The sequence below is a fragment of the Oncorhynchus nerka genome, linkage group LG18 (genome assembly GCF_034236695.1).
Source record: "Oncorhynchus nerka isolate Pitt River linkage group LG18, Oner_Uvic_2.0, whole genome shotgun sequence".
Taxonomy (NCBI): domain Eukaryota; kingdom Metazoa; phylum Chordata; class Actinopteri; order Salmoniformes; family Salmonidae; genus Oncorhynchus; species Oncorhynchus nerka.
Window position 1 is genome coordinate 54,845,945 of NC_088413.1, and position 19,275 is coordinate 54,865,219.

Below are 19,275 nucleotides of genomic sequence, written 5' to 3' on the forward strand. Positions count from 1 at the left end.
CATACTATGATATACTAGTAGTTCCTATCTATAGTGATATTGGTAATAAAACCATATTTTAAAACATAGTTGTCACGCCCTGGTCGTAATATATTGTGTTTGTCTTCATTTATTTGGTCAGGCCAGGGTGTGACATGGGTTTATTGTGGTGTGTTTTGTCTTAGGGTTTTGTGGGGTGTTGGGTGTGTGGCTTAGTGGGGTTATCTAGCAAAGTCTATGGCTATCTGGAGTGGTTCTCAATCAGAAGCAGGTGTGTATCGTTGTCTCTGATTGGGAACCATATTTAGGCAGCCATATTCTTTGAGTGTTTTGTGGGTGATTGTTCCTGTCTTTGTGTTTGCACCAGATAGGGCTGTTTCGGTTTTCACATTTCATTATTTTGTAGTTTCTTCATGTATAGTTTTTTCCTTCATTAAAACATCATGAATCATCATCACGCTGCATTTTGGTCCGATCCTTGTTCCACCTCTTCGTCAGAGGAGGAGTTAGAAGAGAACCGTTACAGAATCACCCACAAAACATGGACCAAGCGGCGTGTCAACAGGCAGGAGCAGCAGGTGAAGCAACAGCGGCAGCAGGAGATACGTAATAAGGAATTCTGGACATGGGAGGAAATCCTCGACGGGAGAGGACCCTGGGCTAAACCAGGGGAATGTAGGGAGTAGGGGGGCTCACAGGGAGTAGGGCTACGCCAGGTAGGAGACCTGCGCAAACTCCCTGTGCTTACCGGGGGGCTAGTGAGACCGGGCAGGCACCGTGTTATGCTTTGGAGCACACGGTGTCCCCAATGCGGGTGCATAGCCCGGTGCGGTACATTCCAGCTCCTTGTATCGGGCTAGAGTGGGCATCGAGCCAGGTAAGGTTGGGCAGGCTCGGTGCTCAAGAGCTCCACTGCGCCTGCACGGTCCGGTCTATCCAGTACCACCTTCACGCACCAGCCCTCCGGTGGCAGCTCCCCGCACCAGGCTTCCTGTGCGTGTTCTCGGCCCAGTCCCACAAGTGCCAGCACCACGCATCAGGCCTACAGTGCGCCTCGCCTCTCCAGCGCTGCCGGAGTCTCCCGCCTGTTCAGCGCAGCCAGAGCCTTCCTCCTCTACAGCGCTGCTGGAGTCTCCCGCCTGTTCAGCGCAGCCAGAGCCTTCCTCCTCTACAGCGCTGCCGGAGTCTCCCGCCTGTTTAGCGCAGCCAGAGCCTTCCTCCTCTACAGCGCTGCTGGAGCCTCCCGCCTGTTTAGTGCAGCCAGAGCCTTCCTCCTCTACAGCGCTGCCGGAGCCTCCCGCCTGTTCAGCGCAGCCAGAGCCTTCCTCCTCTACAGCGCTGCTGGAGTCTCCTGCCTGTTCAGCGCAGCCAGAGCTGCCAGTCTGCATGGATCAGCCAGAGCTTCCAGTCTGCATGGAGCAGCCAGAGCTGCCAGTCTGCATGGAGCAGCCAGAGCTGCCAGTCTGCATGGAGCAGCCAGAGCTGCCAGTCTGCATAGAGCAGCCAGAGCTGCCAGTCTGCATAGAGCTGCCAGTCTGCATAGAGCAGCCAGAGCTGCCAGTCTGCATGGAGCTGCCAGTCTGCATGGAGCAGCCAGAGCTGTCAGTCTGCATGGAGCAGCCAGAGCAGCTAGATCCGCCAGTCAGCCAGGATCCGCCAGTCAGCCAGGATCCGCCAGTCAGCCATGATCTTCCAGATCCGCCAGTCAGCCATGATCTTCCAGATCCGCCAGTCAACCAGACTCTTCCAGATCCGCCAGTCAACCAGACTCTTCCAGATCCGCCAGTCAACCAGACACTTCCAGATCCGCCAGTCAACCAGACACTTCCAGATCCGCCAGTCAACCAGACACTTCCAGATCCGCCAGCCAGCCAGGATCTGCCGGAGCCAACTACCTGCCTGAGCTTCCCCTCAGTCCCGAGCTTCCCCTCAGTCCCGAGCTGCCCCTCAGTCCCGAGCTGCCCCTCAGTCCAGTGGGGTTCTGGGTGAGGACTACTAGGCCATGGTCGGCGGCGAGGGTGGACTATCCTAGGACGCGAGGAGGAGGGACTAAGACATTGATTGAGTGGAGTCCACATCCCGCGCCGGAGCCGCCACCATGGACAGACGCCCACCCGGACCCTCCCCTATTGTTTTGCTGTGCGTCCGGGGGTCCGCACCTTGGGGGGGGGGGGTTCTGTCACGCCCTGGTCGTAATATATTGTGTTTGTCTTCATTTATTTGGTCAGGCCAGGGTGTGACATGGGTTTATTGTGGTGTGTTTTGTCTTGGGGTTTTGTGGGGTGTTGAGTGTGTGGCTTAGTGGGGTTATCTAGCCAAGTCTATGGCTGTCTGGAGTGGTTCTCAATCAGAGGCAGGTGTGTATCGTTGTCTCTGATTGGGAACCATATTTAGGCAGCCATATTCTTTGAGTGTTTTGTGGGTGATTGTTCCTGTCTTTGTGTTTGCACCAGATAGGGCTGTTTCGGTTTTCACATTTCATTATTTTGTAGTTTCTTCATGTATAGTTTTTTCCTTCATTAAAATATCCTGAATCATCATCACGCTGCATTTTGGTCCGATCCTTGTTCCACCTCTTCGTCAGAGGAGGAGATAGAAGAGAACCGTTACAATAGTTCAATCTGAACAATACACAAATGTTACATGAGTCCATATCTACTAACATTTTGTATCTTTAATTTTAATACATTATGTTGTGAGTGAATTGAAGATTTTCCAAGATGTGTGTGGTTCTTTTATTTTGTTGGTTTCCTGGGGCCTCATTTATCTAAAGGTGCGTGTGCACAAAAAAAGACAACTTTGCGTGCGCCAGTTTTTCCGCAAATGTTGGCATTTTGAACTTGACAGGAAAATGTGCATATCTCCACGCAAATCTTAGAAATGGCATATGCACAACTTCTAGTGGTTGATCAACTGTATTGAAAGCAAATATTGTTATTTTGGGGGAAATGTAGGAGTTTGACACACAGGAATTATAATAATGGTAGGCTAATAAAATCATTAAAACGTAGGCCTAATGAAAACCAGACGCCTTTGCCGTTGGTAAGAACATCGCATGTTGCCTAATATATTTATTTTTTATTATATAGACCTAAATCATAATCATATTGCAGAGCATTTTTCTATTTTTCTGACATAACTGGTTTATTACCTCTACACAACAGATATTAGGCCACCAGTTATCCATTGCTCATTCAATAGCAAACAAAACCATGCCCGAAAGGAAAAAGATCAGTAGCCTATGACAGTAACAGCAGATGGAAACTCATTTAACTTGTATTTTTTATTAGGTGCATGGGAACTATTTGTATGTGCTCTACTTCATCACGCATATCCTTTAATCAGCAATAAGTCCGTTTGATGAAAACACATCTCTGGTGGGAAAATGTACATATTGTTTTATGCAGATTTTACAATATTTGCATGAAAATCTGCCACCTACCGGATGGAAACCTAGCTACACACACACCCCTGTCAATTATATTAATCAATTGTAATGATTAAGCATACTGTTGAAGTAGGAGGTTTACAAACACCTTAGCCAAATACATTTAAACTCTGTTTTTCACAATTTGTATTTCTTTCATCACATTCCCAGTGGGTCAGAAGTTTACATACACTCAATTAGTATTTGGTAGCATTGCCTTTAAATGGTTTATTTTCGTCATGATTTTCCTTCCTCGTGTTGCCATCTATTTTGTGAAGTGCACCAGTCCCTCCTGCAGCAAAGCACCCCCACAACATGATTGTCACGCCTTGGTCATTATATTTTGTGTTTTTGGTATATGTTTGGGTAAGCCAGGGTGTGACATGGGTTTATATGTTGTGTTTCGTATTGGGGTTTGTAGTAATTGGGATTGTGTTGATTAGGGGTGTGTCTAGTTAGGCTTGGCTACCTGAGGCGGTTCTCAATTAGAGTCAGGTGCTTCTCGTTGTCTCGGATTGGGAACCGTATTTAGGTAGCCTGTGTTCACGTTGTATTTCGTGGGTGATTGTACCTGTCTTTGTGTATTCACCAGATAGGCTGTATAGTTTCACGTTCCGTCTGTTGTTTTGTATCTCACAGTTATTTCATGTATCGCTATTTCCTTTATTAAAGCACATGAGTAACCTACACGCTGCATTTCGGTCCGACTCTCTTCTTTCAACAGACGAACGCTGTTACAATGATGCTGTCACCCCCGTGCTTCACGGTTGGGGTGGTGTTCTTTGGCTTGCAAGCACCCCTTTTTTCCTCCAAACATAACAATGGTCATTATGGCCAAACAGTTCTATTTTTGTTTCATCAGACCAGAGGACATTTCTCCAAGAAGTATGATCTTTGTCCCCATGTGCAGTTGCAAACCATAGTCTGGCTTTTTTATGGCAGTTTTGGAGCAGTGGCTTCTTCCTTGCCGAGTGGCGTTTCAGGTTGTTGATATAGGACTCGTTCTACTGTGGATATATACTTTTGTACCCATTTCCTCCAGCATCCTCACAAAGTCCTTCGCTGTTGCTCTGGGATTGAGTTGCACTTTTCGCACCAAAGTACGTTAATCTCTAGGAGACAGAACGCTTCTTCTTCCTAAGCAGTATGACGGCTGCGTGGTCCCATGGTGTTTATGCTTGCGTACTATTGTTTGTACAGATGAACGTGGTACCTTCAGGCGTTTGGAAATTGCTCCCAAGGATGAACCAGACATGTGGAGGTCTACAATTTTTTCTGAGGTCATGGCTGATTTCTTTTGATTTTCCCATGATGTCAAGCAAAGAGGCACTGAGTTTGAAGGTAGGCCTTGAAATACATCCACAGGTACACCTCCAATTGACTCAAATGATGTCAATTAGCCTCTCAGAAGCTTCTAAAGCCATGACTTCATTTTCTGGAATTTTCCAAGCTGCACAATCAATTTAGTGTATGTAAACTTCTGACCCACTGGAATTGTGATACAGTGAAATAATCTCTGTTAACAATTGTTGGAAAAATTACTTGTCATGCACAAAGTAGATGGCAAGTCCTAACCGACTTGCCAAAACTATAGTTTGTTAACAAGACATTTGTGGAGTGGTTGAAAAACGCATTTTAATGACTCCAACCTATGTGTATGTAAACTTCCGACTTCAGCTGTAGGTAGGGGGAAGCGATAGTGGGTGGGGGTGGAGTCTAAGCATTTTGAAAAATGATACAATGTGTACACTTTATACTTTTATTTGTCCTTCAATGACAATATGAGCAGAAACACACAGAGGACCAATTCAGTAGCCACCTGGAGGTGGGACATCAACTGGTTCGCATAGTAATAACACAGTAATCATTGTACTGCAAACATAGTAACTATGGTATAGTACCCACAGTAACAGCAGATCTTCGACTTCTCTACACAACTACAATCATTTAATAATGAAAGATCTGAGCTATCTGGAAACAAACCACACAAAATAAACATGTGCATAAAAAGATTTTAAAGAATAATAAAAAGACATTGGACACCCTTTCTCAGCCGACACACACACCACACACACAGTAGCTTGAAGAGAATCAAACAAACACAAAACAATGACTTATTTTTAGATAAAGGACCTGGGGCTTCATTTATAACCGCTGCGTAAATGTATAACAAAATACCTGCGTGCGCCATTTCTGAAAACGAATACCTAAGTCTAAAAATAGAGATTTATAAACTTGGCGCACACCATACATACACATATGTCCAGTTATAAATCCGAACCATCCTAAAACTGTGCGTGTGTGAACGAGCATTATAACGGCACCAGTCACCATTTATGGTGACAATAACACCTTTTATTTGCTGTATAATTTGGAACTATTGGAATTAGGCCACGACAGTTTCTAAAAAATAAATAAATAAAGGGTAATGGCTAATTTGATCACATTTCTGTAGAGGTGTGGGCAGAACGTTTTGCTATTTTGCAGTGACTTTTTCTAAATAAACATGCTTGCTGCCTAAATGGAGTGCTATACACTGTGTGTTCTGCAAGATTGATTGTTTATTTGAAACAATTTAAAAGTAAATGCTACAGCAAAAAACAAATTGTTCAATATTTCGTTTTTCAATAGACTGTTTATTTCCTGCCTTGGTAGGTATAGGCTCTGAGATTAATTATTCTATGATGCTGCACTCCGCGCTCCTATAGAACAGCAATACTGTAGCCTACTGTCAAAAATGTTACATAAGCTACCGGTCTATTTACAGTGTTGGCAGAATGTTTTAATAATTTGCAGTAACTTATGTTGTATTTGGCAAAGGACTGACAGTGTATGGAAAAAAGGCAAATTGTTGTGGACCTGTCAGCATAACGTTTGAATTCAACATGTTTTGCATACACTTTTCCCTCAACCGAAATATGCTGGATTGCCCGCAAATTCTGAAACGTTGTCTAGGCTACAAAAAAATTATATTACAGTAATCTAAGCTACTGCAATCATTAATAAAATAATAAGGAAATAGATTCTTAGGTCTAATTATTTTACATTCTAAAAATAAAACATAGATTTAGGCTTTTCTCACTGACAGCAAATGGCTCCTGGCAGCCTACTTTCAGTACATGCCTGCTTGCAATAGAAAACTTGAACCACTAGATATTGAACATATGCATGGTCTAAAGTTTGTGGGGAGTTAAGCACATTCTCAAGTCAAGTTCAGTTTATATAAATGCCAACTTTTTCATGAAAACTGGAGCATGCATGTTTTGGGGTATTCTTTGTACTTACACAACGTTTATAAATGCGGCCCCTGAACATGAATCTAACAGCATAACAGGTCTCCTTAACACTACAGGAGGCCATATAGTGCCAGTGCTATAGCTTAGCTCAGAAAACACACATTACTAAATAAAATCAAATTAAGTGACTAACAGAAACATAGCATCAGTCCGGTTTTTGACTCCACTCCCTGGCTCAGTAGTATACAGAATATCTCATAAAACCTTTAATAAAACCTATATAACAACTTTACAGCATGACTGCTGTTCAATATACTACTGCAATATAGCAGTACTCTTAGGAACTATACTCTTCAATATTCAGATTTACCTCCCTCTACTAGAATCTCTTAAACATAATGATGAATACTTCTTTATGATTGTCTGCAAATCTTTCCAAATGAACTGAGATTTTTTTTGTTTTTACATATATAACATGTTATCATTATAGGTGGCTTCTTTGTATATAGACATATTCAAGTAACCCCAGTTTGTTTCTACCAACTGACTGTTCTCTTTGGTGTCTTATTTCTTTATTTTTAACTATTTGTAGTTTAATATTTGTTTATATATAGTTAATGCATTTATTTGAAATTGGCATGAGTATGGTACCACAGAGAAAGAGGAGTGTGTGAATCTGAAATCTGCTCTGTTTAGTCTCATAACAGAGTATGGCTGTGTCTGAAATTAGACACTCTTCCCTATTTAGTGCAAAACGTTTGACCAGAGTACCGATTGGTTGTTGGGAGCGAGGTGGTGATGACCTCTGGTTGGATGTGATATGACGCTCTGATCTGTGATTCGTCAGTCTAGTCGAGCTGGGAGTTGATTACTCTAGTCCAGCAAAGGGTCATCATCATCATCGTCCTGTATAGAGAGGCGTTGGAAGGGACGAGAGGATGACTGACGCCGTGGCCTCCACAACTTGAAGAGTCCTGACAGAGAGACAGAGATCAACTCAAAGTTTATTCGTCACATATAAGAGGATACAGAGGTGTAAACGGTATAGTGAAATGCTTACTTGCAAGCTCTCCTCAACAGTGCAGTACAAATTTCAATAATAAAAAGTCAAATATTAAAGTCAATGACAAAATATAAAAGTAGTATATAGAAAAAGAGCGAGAAAGGAAATTTAAAGGAGCACCCTTCTCTCTCTCTTTTGACTATTACAAAAACTACATAGTTCACTTACAACATGATGATATTGCAACGTATATATTACAAGCAATACCGCAGACTAACCAGTGAGTGTGGTGAGAACCAGAAGTACCCCCACCACCAGTCCCACCACCAGGGGGATGTCGACACAGTCCTCCCCAGCCAGGAAGCAGCGTGCCTGGGACAGAGATCCGTTGTTTGGTGCTGGTGGAACCCCAAGCAGCTGACACATTATTGGGTAGACATCAACACTCTGTAACAGCGGGAGACGGTAACCAGGAAGGAAGCCTGGGCCCACTGCCACCAGGAAGGGGTGCATGCTGGGTAGAGTGTTGTCATAGCCGTGGTCTCCCACTAGAGTGCACACAGAGACAGACGGTTAGTTATATATATATATATATATATAACTATATGTGTATGTGTGTTTGGGTCATGTGTGAAAGCCTTACGACGTGGTAGCCCTCCCCTCTGTACGATAGTCCATCCCTCGTCAGCGACTAATATGATTGGTTGAATCCTGTCATTGTTCCTGTAGTGCAGCCTATCAGGAATGTCTTTCTTCAGGTACGCAGTCATGTGGGTATGGCAACCACTCAGTAGGGAAAACACAGCCTTGGGGTCTGACACACACACACACACACACATTAACCAACCTCTCCTTTAACCAGTCACAAACTTTTCACTCATAGCAAATGTGTGCGTTTGTGTGTATACACCTCTGTTGGGTATGATAGCAGCGATAGGGGTTAGGTCTACTACTGAGTAGTTGTCAGGGTGCAGACAGTCATCCAGCCTGATGATGCGATCAGTGGAACACTGGGCCATTCCATGGTCACTGGTGATGATGACATTGACATGCCCCCACAACCCTGCACGCATCAGCTCTGACATCAGCAGACCCACATTGTCATCTACCTGTTAACACACGTCACACAGTTCAAAATCAGTAGAACTGAGCACAATATAATGCAATGTAATATTGTGTGACACACACGTACAGTACCTCTTTAAGAGCCTGTCCTATGTGGGTGGTGTTGTCTGGTCCATACATGTGACCTGTCCTGTCTGGCTCCTCCCAATACAGAGCTGCAAACGATACTGGCTCCTCCCCTTTACCCTGGCCCTGGAGAGAGGAATGGAGAACAAATGAAGATGTCTTACTCAGGCCGTTTACCATTGGAAAAAAAATTGTCACACTTCCCATCTGCTTAAGGGGTTGCTCTCCCATAGACACCAATGCAATAGCAGTTGGGACTGGTCTGCTTAGTTCATTGACTGTATATGAACCATAAAAGACTAGGAAGTGGGATGTCTCACTTCCATCTCTGAAAGCACTACTCAGTGAAAACAATAACTGGGATTATGGGTCAGAAGTTACATACCCCAGTCAGCCAGTCAGTGACATTGGCGAGGCGTTGACTAAAGGTCACGGAGGGGTTGTAGGGCATGAAGTGAGTCGCTGTTCTGTTCCTGATCGGCAAGTCTGACCCCGGCCACATGGCCACACCCGTCTTGTACCCACAATCCAGTGCAGTGACCCAGAGGGGTTCAGCTTCATTCCACCAGAAAGGATCGGTGTCATTGAAGATAGTGAAGTGCTTATGAGTCACGTGGTCATACATATTGCTAGCTATGACGCCATGAGACTCTGCATACAGACCTGTCACCTGGAGGGCATAGAGGTAAGAGGTTAGCATTTAGGGGTCATACAAACTGCTATCGAATTCCCATACTACTTATTTAGTAGGCTTTTTGGGTATTCAACTTCTGAAATGTTTGTAGTACACCATCCCCTCGATAACTCACAAGGGGTTATAGGTCAGGGGTGAAAGGTTATATATTACCAGGCTGTAGTGGTTAGGGAAGGTCTTGGTGATGAAGACATTAGTAAGTTGTTCCACCAGGACTCCCTGCGAATACAGCAGCTTTAGGTTGGGTAGAGTGAACCGTTGAAGGTAGTCAGCTCTGAAACCATCAAACGACACGAGCAGCACCGGAATGGGGGCCGCAACACCCGCGTCACATCTTTTTCCACTTCTTGTCTGCCCCTCTGAAGCAGCCAATGAAGCGAACGTAAAGAGGAAGTACAGCAGGACTAACATCCTGAGAGAGAAATAGACCAAATTAGTGTTGTGGAGTAGACACTTTAAAGCATAGGAGGTTGGTGGCACCTTAATTGGGGAGAACAGGCTCGTGTTAATGACTGGAGCGGAGTATGTGGAATGGTATCAAACATATGGTTTCCAGGTGTTTGATGCCATTCCATTTGTGCCGTTCTGCACCATTATTATGACCCTCCTGTGCTTTAGAGTCAATAAAGCCTTTATATGTCAGTGTTCAAGGTGATGTACGAAAGAAGACTAAAGCAGCTGCTTCAACCAAAAGTCTACGCAAACTTACCGAAAGACCAAATTAGGTTTGTGGCGTAGACACCAATAAAACCTTGTTATACATGTATTCCAAGCTTAAACTTTCTGTAAAAAGCTCCCTCTCTCCCTGAGGGAGACGCTTCCCATTCCAAATGTAATTTTCTAGTTTGCGTTTCCATTAGATGAAGTTAACCATCTTTCTGAGGAGAACAGAGAGGGCTCTGATCTTTTACACTTCTGTGAAATTTGACTAATATACTGAATTAACGCTGATGTGATCTGGCACAGGCTCACCCGACACACACAGGGCTCACAAGACACACACCTGTGTTGATTGTCAAACAAGTCCCAGTGAACTTCACCACCTATATGCAAAGTGTGCAGACTAGTGTTTAACATGGACATCATATGACAACCTTGGGACCAAGATAATGGACCTAGCTAGCTAGATAATCAGGAAGTCCTGTGCTGTCCCGGTATGACATGACACACTATAGTTTGCAAGCTAACTAGGTTTTTTGACACCACCCCGTCCACATCACATATCCCTGACAAGACAGTTGATTAGCTCTCTTGCTGTGTAACGTTAGCTATCTAAGAGTTGACGACTTGTACTCCAAGCTAAAAGTAAGCTAGCTAACTAGCTACCTCTGCCAGGTAGCCGACATTGAATATTTACTAACGCCGTTACCCAGCCGGCTCAACGATTGCGCAAGATCGTCATACGAACCTTGTTTGTCAACAATTCTACGTACCTGACAGCTTTCTCATTAGATTGTCGTTCTATGGAGGTGCTCAGTCAACGTTCCTCCAAAAGCAAAGTTTTGGTTTTATATATACCCGCTTTCACTTCCTTAGCTAGCTGTTGTCATTTCAATTTCACAATGGGCGCATTCGATTATGCTGAGCCGCGGGGCAACGGAAATATGCCCGCCATGTCATTGGGTGAAAGCGGGGAGGGGGGCACGCCCCTCTCAAAATCGAACAGTGATCTGCGCGGCTCCGTCATTTTGTCAACAAGGTAGCATGGCGCATCGTGCAGAAACATACATCTCTTTTCCATAAAATAAATGTTTGACATTTCTAACTTACCTTTCATTGCGAAGGCAGATAAATCGTTTTTATCAAAAGCAAATCCCTTTTGCATGGGAAAACACAGAAGCCTACTAATTACTACTACGTGCTTAATTACCTCACCTCCGTTTTGAGCCGACTTGTCCATGGGCTTTGAACCGGGAACCTGCCCGGGAGGCAGCCCAGTTCCAAATCGAATGCATCAACTTTCAGCCGACGCAAAACACGCCTACACGGGCGATTAATCATCAATGACAATAATCGTAAAATGTACTCAAAATAGAGGCGTTCCGTTGACAAGCACCTCAGTCAACCAATCGTCATTTAGAAAATGTTGACAGCAGTTTCACACCCGCAACAGATGCTTCCTGATTGGTCCAGTGGACAGAGGGCTGATCAACAAGTCTCTTCTCCTCTCTTCCTCTTCCCCGGAGAATGTAATTTGCATAATCCTAAAATTCTCTCTCCTCGCCTCCTTCTTTTGAGATGGAGGCAAAGAAAGAGGGCGCGAGGAGAATTACAATTGAGTTTTCCCCACTGTTTCTCCTCTCACGTCTTCTCTCTTCCTCTCCTCTCTTCCTTTCCTCCTCTTGCAACAATGTACCATGGTGATACTATGGTACTTTCATTCATACCATGCTGCTACTATGGTACTTTCACTTATACCATGGTATAGAGCTGAATCATGGAAATGTACCATGGTCTTAGCTTTGATGTATGAAGAATGATAAATGGTACCAGAAATTATCATCTTTATTAATTGTGCGTTACCATAGTATAATGGCAGTATAATGCAAGAAATAAATAACCCACCCCCAAGGTCAAAAGAGGTAGGTTGGTATAATATTGATAAATTTATATACCAGTATGGGCAAGTTTCGGATAAAGTCAGAGGCAGGCTACTATTGTTGGACCTAGTTTGTTTGTAACATCACAGAAAAAGGGAAATAGTTGCTGTGAAAAAGGGGAAATGCTTTCTGTATGAATAGTACCGTTTTTCGCTCATGTTTGGGTTCCCTGTGTTGCCAACCTGCAATGTGGGAGAATGTGAGATATATGCAGTGGGGATTTTAGCATGTAAATCTTGGTGGGGCAGACTTAACAACAAAAATGATGCATGTCAGCAAAGCCTCTACACAACACAACACTGAACGTCACTTTTGTTTTAAGCCGACTTCGCCATGGGCTTTGAACAGGGCACCTGGCGCACGACTGCGATTACAGCCCAGTTCCAAATCGAATGCATCAACTTCCAGCCGATGCAAAACACGCCTACACCGGCGCCCGGGTGGGACGAATCATACCCCCACAATGACAGAGTCGTAAAATGTACTTAATGCACTATAACAGTGACTAACAGTGGCCACAAACGGTTAGGGCCTACATAAAGCTGTCCCAACAGCAGATCTTACTTTTCAGCACCATGGAGTGAATCCTTACCACTGCTACAAGCGGAGCCTTGTCTGTCAGCCTCATTTACTGCCTTTTAAAAAACATAACTGATATGGCTGACTTGCTTAAACAAATGTGCTTTCTACTGACAATTGAGATCTACAAACTATGGCATAAGGGAACGATGAGCGGATAAGAGGCAATCCGTAATTTAGATTAAGACATTAATGAGCGAGCTAAAACAGACCAAGTCAATATAACTATTTGTTCAGCACCTTTGAAATGCACAGAATTCAGAACATGGGCCGTTCTTATAGATTTCTCTCTGTACACGAAGTCAGAACCGTAGTATAAACAAAGGGGCATATAAGCAGACAACGAAAGCTCTTACAATATTCGATGACATTTCTCTGAAACATGCTATAGTCTATATGTGCATCACCAAGTCAGAACAGTAGGCTAAATTATGAAGGGGAAAGGGCAGTCCTTCTTGAGGGCAAATTTTGTCATCAAAATCTGGTATTCTCTAGATTTATGTTGCTTTCAAGACAGCTGTGAACTATGAAAAAAAACAGGGTTGAATCATGACATCGGTGATCTTCAGGTCAGAGCTCTAGAAAGAGGCCCAAGTTCCCGACTTGGAATTCCGAGTCGGATGACCGTTCAAAACGTATTTCCCCAGTCGGAGCTCTTTTTTTGTTGTTGTTCCCAGTTGTCTTGAACTCACTGAAGTCCGAGATTTCCCGGTTCTGAGTTTCCAGTTGTTTTGAAGGCGGCAGAAGTCATGCTGGATTGACTGAGTATTGAACCTTTCTGGCCTTTAAAAAAAAATCTTAACAGGTGGGGCTCTGCCCTGAATGATTGGTCGCCACTGGAGATATGGTAACCTAATCTTTTGCATTTTGAAATAATGTACAGTATTTATAGTCAAGTGGGTTTTGTGCTTGTTTCAGCCCGCAGAGGAAGCCGCTCGCTCTAGTGGTTTCTTCACGCTCTATCAATTAAATTCCATTCAAAGGGTGTTATTGGCATAGGAAACATATGTTTACAATGCCAAAGCAAGTAAAATAGACAAAAGTAAAATAAACAATAAAAAACGAACAGTATGGTATTATGGGGTAACTAGTCCCCCCTTGTCTAATTGATGACACAAAAAAGCAACATTTGGAGAAAAAAAAAAATTGTTCACAAAAATCAAATTTTTTAAACAAAAAAACAAAAAGCGCTTTTATTGATAAATATGATCTAGCAGAGGTAAATGGCAAATATTAAACATGTATGCTGTCTATATTGCTTGTAATTGATATAAGTCAACATCTAAGTATTAAGTATTTTTACATAAATTGTTATGGCTGTATTTTTTTTTAAACCCAATAATGTTGTGGTTCCATCAGTCCCGCGAACATTGGGTAAATAACAAAACACCTCACAAGGGTTAAACATGACACAAAGTTCCAAAGGAATAGATACATTTCAAATGTCATATTATGGCTATATAAAGGCTTGTAACGATGTGCAAATAGTTAAACTACAAAAGGGAAAATAAATCAACATAAATATGGGTTGATTTACAAGGCTCTCGTGTTAGCCTGCCTAGTCAGTGAGTCAGTTGAATGAGAGAGCCAAGCCAACTGAAAGCTAAAGCACCAGATAAACAAAATATTTTAAACGTTATCATCACGCTGAGCGAGTTATGAAGCACAGGCTATAAAACACCAAGTTAAGCAGAGTATAATTAAATAATTGTTATTTTTTGATGATGTTTTGATAGTTTGATTATTTTATAAAAGTCAGTTAGCATAGAAGCTAACATTGGCTAAAGTTAGCTCCAGTCAACCTAGGCTGTCATCATGTCTATAGTACCAAGGGAAACAATGTAACTTGCTGTTTTTAGGGATATGTTGAGAATGACATGATGAAAATGTATCTATGCGAAAAAAGATGATAATTAATACCTTTATACAAATTATTTAGTATGTTGGCTATTGTATAAGAGTAGCCAAGTCAGTTGAGTGAGAGCCAACTAAAAACTGTATTGAAGAGAGAAGCATCAGATAAACTAACTATTTTAAATCTTCAAGGTTTCAGATTTCCTTCATTCTTCTCACCATACCCTATCCAGGTCCCAAAGTTCAAAACTTTTTTGGGATCGGTATCGTAGGCTAATGCAATTAGCATGAGGTTGTAAGTAACAAGAGCATTTCCCAGGACATAGACATATCTGATATTGGCAGAAAGCTTAACTTCTTGTTAATCTAACTGCACTGTCCAATTTACAGTAGCTATTACAGTGAAAGAATACCATGCTATTGTTTGAGGAGAGTGCACAATTCTGAACATGAAAAGTGATTAATAAACAAATTAGGCACATTTGGGCAGTCTTGAGACACCATTTTGAACAGAAATACAATGGTTCATTGGATCAGTCTAAAATGTAGCACATACACTGCTGCCATCTAGTGGCCAAAATCTAAAATGCAACTGGCCTAGAATAATACAATATAGCCTTTCTCTTGCATTTCGAAGATGGTACAAAAAAAATACAAAGGAATGGGTTTTTTTTTCTTTGTATTATCTTTTACCAGATCTATTGTTATATTCTCCTAAATTCCTTTCACATTTCCACAAACTTTAAAGTATTTCCTTTAAAATGACACCAATAGTATGCATATCTTTGATTCAGGGCCTGAGCTACAGGCAGTTAGATTTGGATATGTTATTATAGGGGAAAGGGGGCGGATCCATTAAGAGTATACAGTCGTGGCCAAAAGTTTTGAGAATGACACAAATATTAATTTCCACAAAGTTTGCTGCTTCAGTGTCTTTAGATATTTTTGTCAGATATTTTTGTTACTATGGATAACTGAAGTATAATTACAAGCATTTCATAAGTGTCAAAGGCTTTTATTGACAATTACATGAAGTTGATGCAAAGAGTCAATATTTGCAGTGTTGACCCTTCTTTTTCAAGACCTCTGCAATCCGCCCTGGCATGCTGTCAATTAACTTCTGGGCAACATCCTGACTGATGGCAGCCCATTCTTGCATAATCAATGCTTGGAGTTTGTCAGAATCTGTGGGTTTTTGTTTGTCCACCTGCCTCTTGAGGATTGACCACAAGTTCTCAATGGGATTAAGGTCTGGGGAGTTTCCTGGCCATGGACCCAAAATATCGATGTTTTGTTTCCCGAGCCACTTAGTTATCACTTTTGCCTTTTGGCAAGGTGATCCATCATGCTGGAAAAGGCACAAAACTGTTCCTGGATGGTTGGGAGAAGTTGCTCTCGGAGGATGTGTTGCTACCATTCTTTATTCATGGCTGTGTTCTTAGGCCAAATTGTGAGTGAGCCCACTCCCTTGGCTGAGAAGCAACCCCACACATGAATGGTCTCAGGATGCTTTACTGTTGGCATGACACAGGACTGATGGTAGCGCTCACCTTGTCTTCTCCGGACAAGCTTTAATCCGGATGCTCCAAACAATCGGAAGGGGATTCATCCGAGAAAATGACTTTACCCCAGTCCTCAGCAGTCCAATCCCTGTACCTTTTGCAGAATATCAGTCTGTCCCTGATGTTTTTCCTGGAGAGAAGTGGCTTCTTTGCTGCCCTTCTTGACACCAGGCCATCCTCCAAAAGTCTTTGCCTCACTGTGCGTGCAGATGCACTCACCTGCCTGCTGCCATTCCTGAGCAAGCTCTGTACTAGTGGTGCCCTGATCCTGCAGCTGAAGCAACTTTAGGAGATGGTCCTGACGCTTGCTGGACTTTCTTGGGCACCCTGAAGCCTTCTTCACAACAATTGAACCGTTCTCCTTGAAGTTCTTGATGATCCAATATATGGTTGATTTTGGTGCATTATAACTGGCAGCAATATCACTGCCTGTGAAGCCCTTCTTGTGCAAAGCAATTGCCTGTGTTTCCTTGCAGGTAACCGTGGTTGACAGAGGAAGAACAATGATTCCAAGCATCACACTCATTTTGAAGCTTCCAGTCTGTTATTTGAACTCAATCAGCATGACAGAGTGATTTCCAGCTTTGACCTCGTCAACACTCACACCAGTGTTAACGAGAGAATCACTGACATGTCAACTGGTCCTTTTGTGGCAGGGCTGAAATGCAGTGGAAATGTTTTGGGGGGATTCAGTTCATTTGCATGGCAAAGAGGGACTTTGCAATTAATTGCAATTAATCTGATCACTTTTCATAACATTGTGGAGTATATGCAAATTGTCATCTTACAAACTGAGGCAGCAGACTTTGTGAAAATGTATATTTGTGTCGTTCTCAAAACTTTTGGCCACGACTGTACACTACACTACTATACTATGTGTGATGTGGTTTTTCACTATGAGCTAAAGGGGTTTAAGAGAGTACTAGGCCTAAGCTTTTCCATTGCAGAGCAAGTAGTCAATGTTGCATTATGTAAGTACCATGAATTACGTTTTTGGTCACTTTACCAAAAAAAACAGTGGGACGCAGACCATCATAATACATTGTAAACAACTACCATGCTTTCATGTTCCACTACATGCTGCTTGTACAAAACCATGGTATTTTTTGACAAAAATAAGTTTACACCATGGTATTTCCTGCCATGGTAGTGACCAAAAAACCATGATAGTACCATTGTATTTTTTTCATGGTACTACCATGGTAAAAAAAATGTAAGGGTCCTCTCTCCTCTCTTCACTCCTTAGGTGAACTCTTTCTCCTGGTTCAAAGTTCCCAAATAATCACAGCAATGACTGTTGTTGGGGACAGCTCTCATGTGCACACAGGGCCCCTAGGTCATTTACAATCTCATCAACCTTCCTTCCTCTTTTCCTCCCTCTCCCACTTTCTCCCTCCCTTCCTTCCTCTCCAACCTCCCGTCCCTCTCTCCACCGCGGAGTAGCAGACTGGTTGATGTTTTATAATCCTCCTACGATCTGATGGAGCTCTAACATCCACTTCACACTTATCTAGAGTGGATTTAACACAACAACACATCTCATTAAATAAAAACACGGTCACTGGTATAACACACACATACACACCAACTGTTCCCGACTTATCAAGGTGCATTTGAGTTTAAGGATGAGTCCCAAATGACACCCTCTTCCCTTTGTAGGGCACCACCTTTGACCAGAGCCACATAGGGTTATACTCGGGGCAAAAGGCTCTGGCCAAAAGCAGTGCAATATAGGAATAGTGTCATTTCAGATCTAATTATGTTGATAAGGGAACATGAAGTCGCTCTGGATAAGAGCGTCTGCTAAATGACTTAAATGTAAATGTAAATGTAATGATCCATCCTGTTCTCATTTTCACTACACTACAATCCCAAAGCACCTCTCCTTTCCACCCTCTACCGCTTTCCTCCCTCTATCCCTCCTCTCCCCCCTTCTTCCTGACACCTCAACCCCCCCGTCCCTATGGCTATTTTTGACTGACACACTCATTCTGCAGAGCACACACACACACAGAGTCACAGTCAGGACAGAAGCTGACACACGCAGCACAACTAGGAGTTGCTGGGTACAAGATATGTGACTGGGGACAGACCAAAGACTGAGAACACACACAAACTATTACACATACACAGTTCTGTACAGGAGAACGTAACGTTATGACTATAACTACTGTTCCCTGAAGGAGGTAAATGAGGTACAACATACTATATGGGGAGTCACACTCTCGCAACTTCGGTTAAATGATCTACAACCACGCATGACAAGGCCAATGAAATCCGCACCTCGCTGGAAGCCCCGCCTTTCACATGTGATAAGTGTGAGGCTCAGATTCATTCGTTCAATTTAATATCGCTCTTCACTGCCCAGGAACAGGCAATGTGGGGCAAAACAGGTGTTTTCCCTCATTCAGTCAACTTCGGTACAACATACTATGAGGAATGTGGTAGTTAGCTGGTATATGAGGTAGTTCTAGGGGTAGTTAGTTTAGTACAGAAGAGTAATATGTGGTAGTTAGCTGGTATATGAGGTAGTTCTAGGGGTAGTTAGTTTAGTACAGAAGAGTAATATGTGGTAGTTAGCTGGTATTTGAGGTAGTTCTAGGGGTAGTTAGTTTAGTACAGTAGGGTAATTATAATATCATAGTAGTTATATGGCAGTGTGTCCAGTGAGGTGTGTAATTAAATTGTTCTTTAGTATTCAAGGTGTGTAATGAAATTGTTCTATATTATTCAAGGTGTGTCTGGTGTCCCCTTACAAGATCCTCTTTCAGCTCCACAGATACACTAGCACACAGTCAAGAGTGGGAATAAGATTGTGTGTGTGTGTGTGTTGACGCTGGTGTTCCTCAGGTATCCTAAAATGGCAACTAAGAACAGGGAGACCTCTTTGCCAAGTTCTCTGCTTACATAAAACACACCAGGGCAGAGAACAACACAGGTACAGATACACACACCCTGCTGATCTAGGTGGGTTGCTTGGGTTTGTGTGTGTGTGTGTGTATTCACGGTGTGGCTCTCTAGGTCTGTCTACAGTAACTTTGATTGCTCTGTGGTACATGGCCACCTGGGGAGAACTGTTGAACATGGTTATGGTCAGAGTAAAGTGTTTACTTACAGAGAAAAATATGTTAGACACACAAACTAACCCTA

General features: G+C 42.9%; 1 protein-coding gene across 2 annotated transcripts; it reads right to left on the minus strand.

Moving 5' to 3' along the window:
- Nucleotides 1-5,151: 5,151 nt before the first annotated feature.
- On the minus strand, nt 5,152-11,512 carry enpp4 (ectonucleotide pyrophosphatase/phosphodiesterase 4). Of its 2 annotated transcripts, none has more exons than XM_029687959.2 (8): nt 11,406-11,512; nt 9,684-9,942; nt 9,222-9,506; nt 8,843-8,962; nt 8,556-8,754; nt 8,289-8,459; nt 7,924-8,193; nt 5,152-7,616 (listed from the first exon to the last, which is right to left on the minus strand). In XM_029687959.2, the coding sequence occupies exons 1-8, from the start codon at nt 11,483-11,485 to the stop codon at nt 7,516-7,518; spliced, it is 1,485 nt and encodes a 494-aa protein (XP_029543819.1). In that variant the 5' UTR covers nt 11,486-11,512; the 3' UTR covers nt 5,152-7,515. The 2 variants fall into 2 exon arrangements, with proteins under 2 accessions (XP_029543819.1, XP_029543821.1); XM_029687961.2 differs by lacking the exon at nt 11,406-11,512 and adding an exon at nt 10,964-11,110.
- Between the last annotated feature and the right edge of the window lie 7,763 nt (nt 11,513-19,275).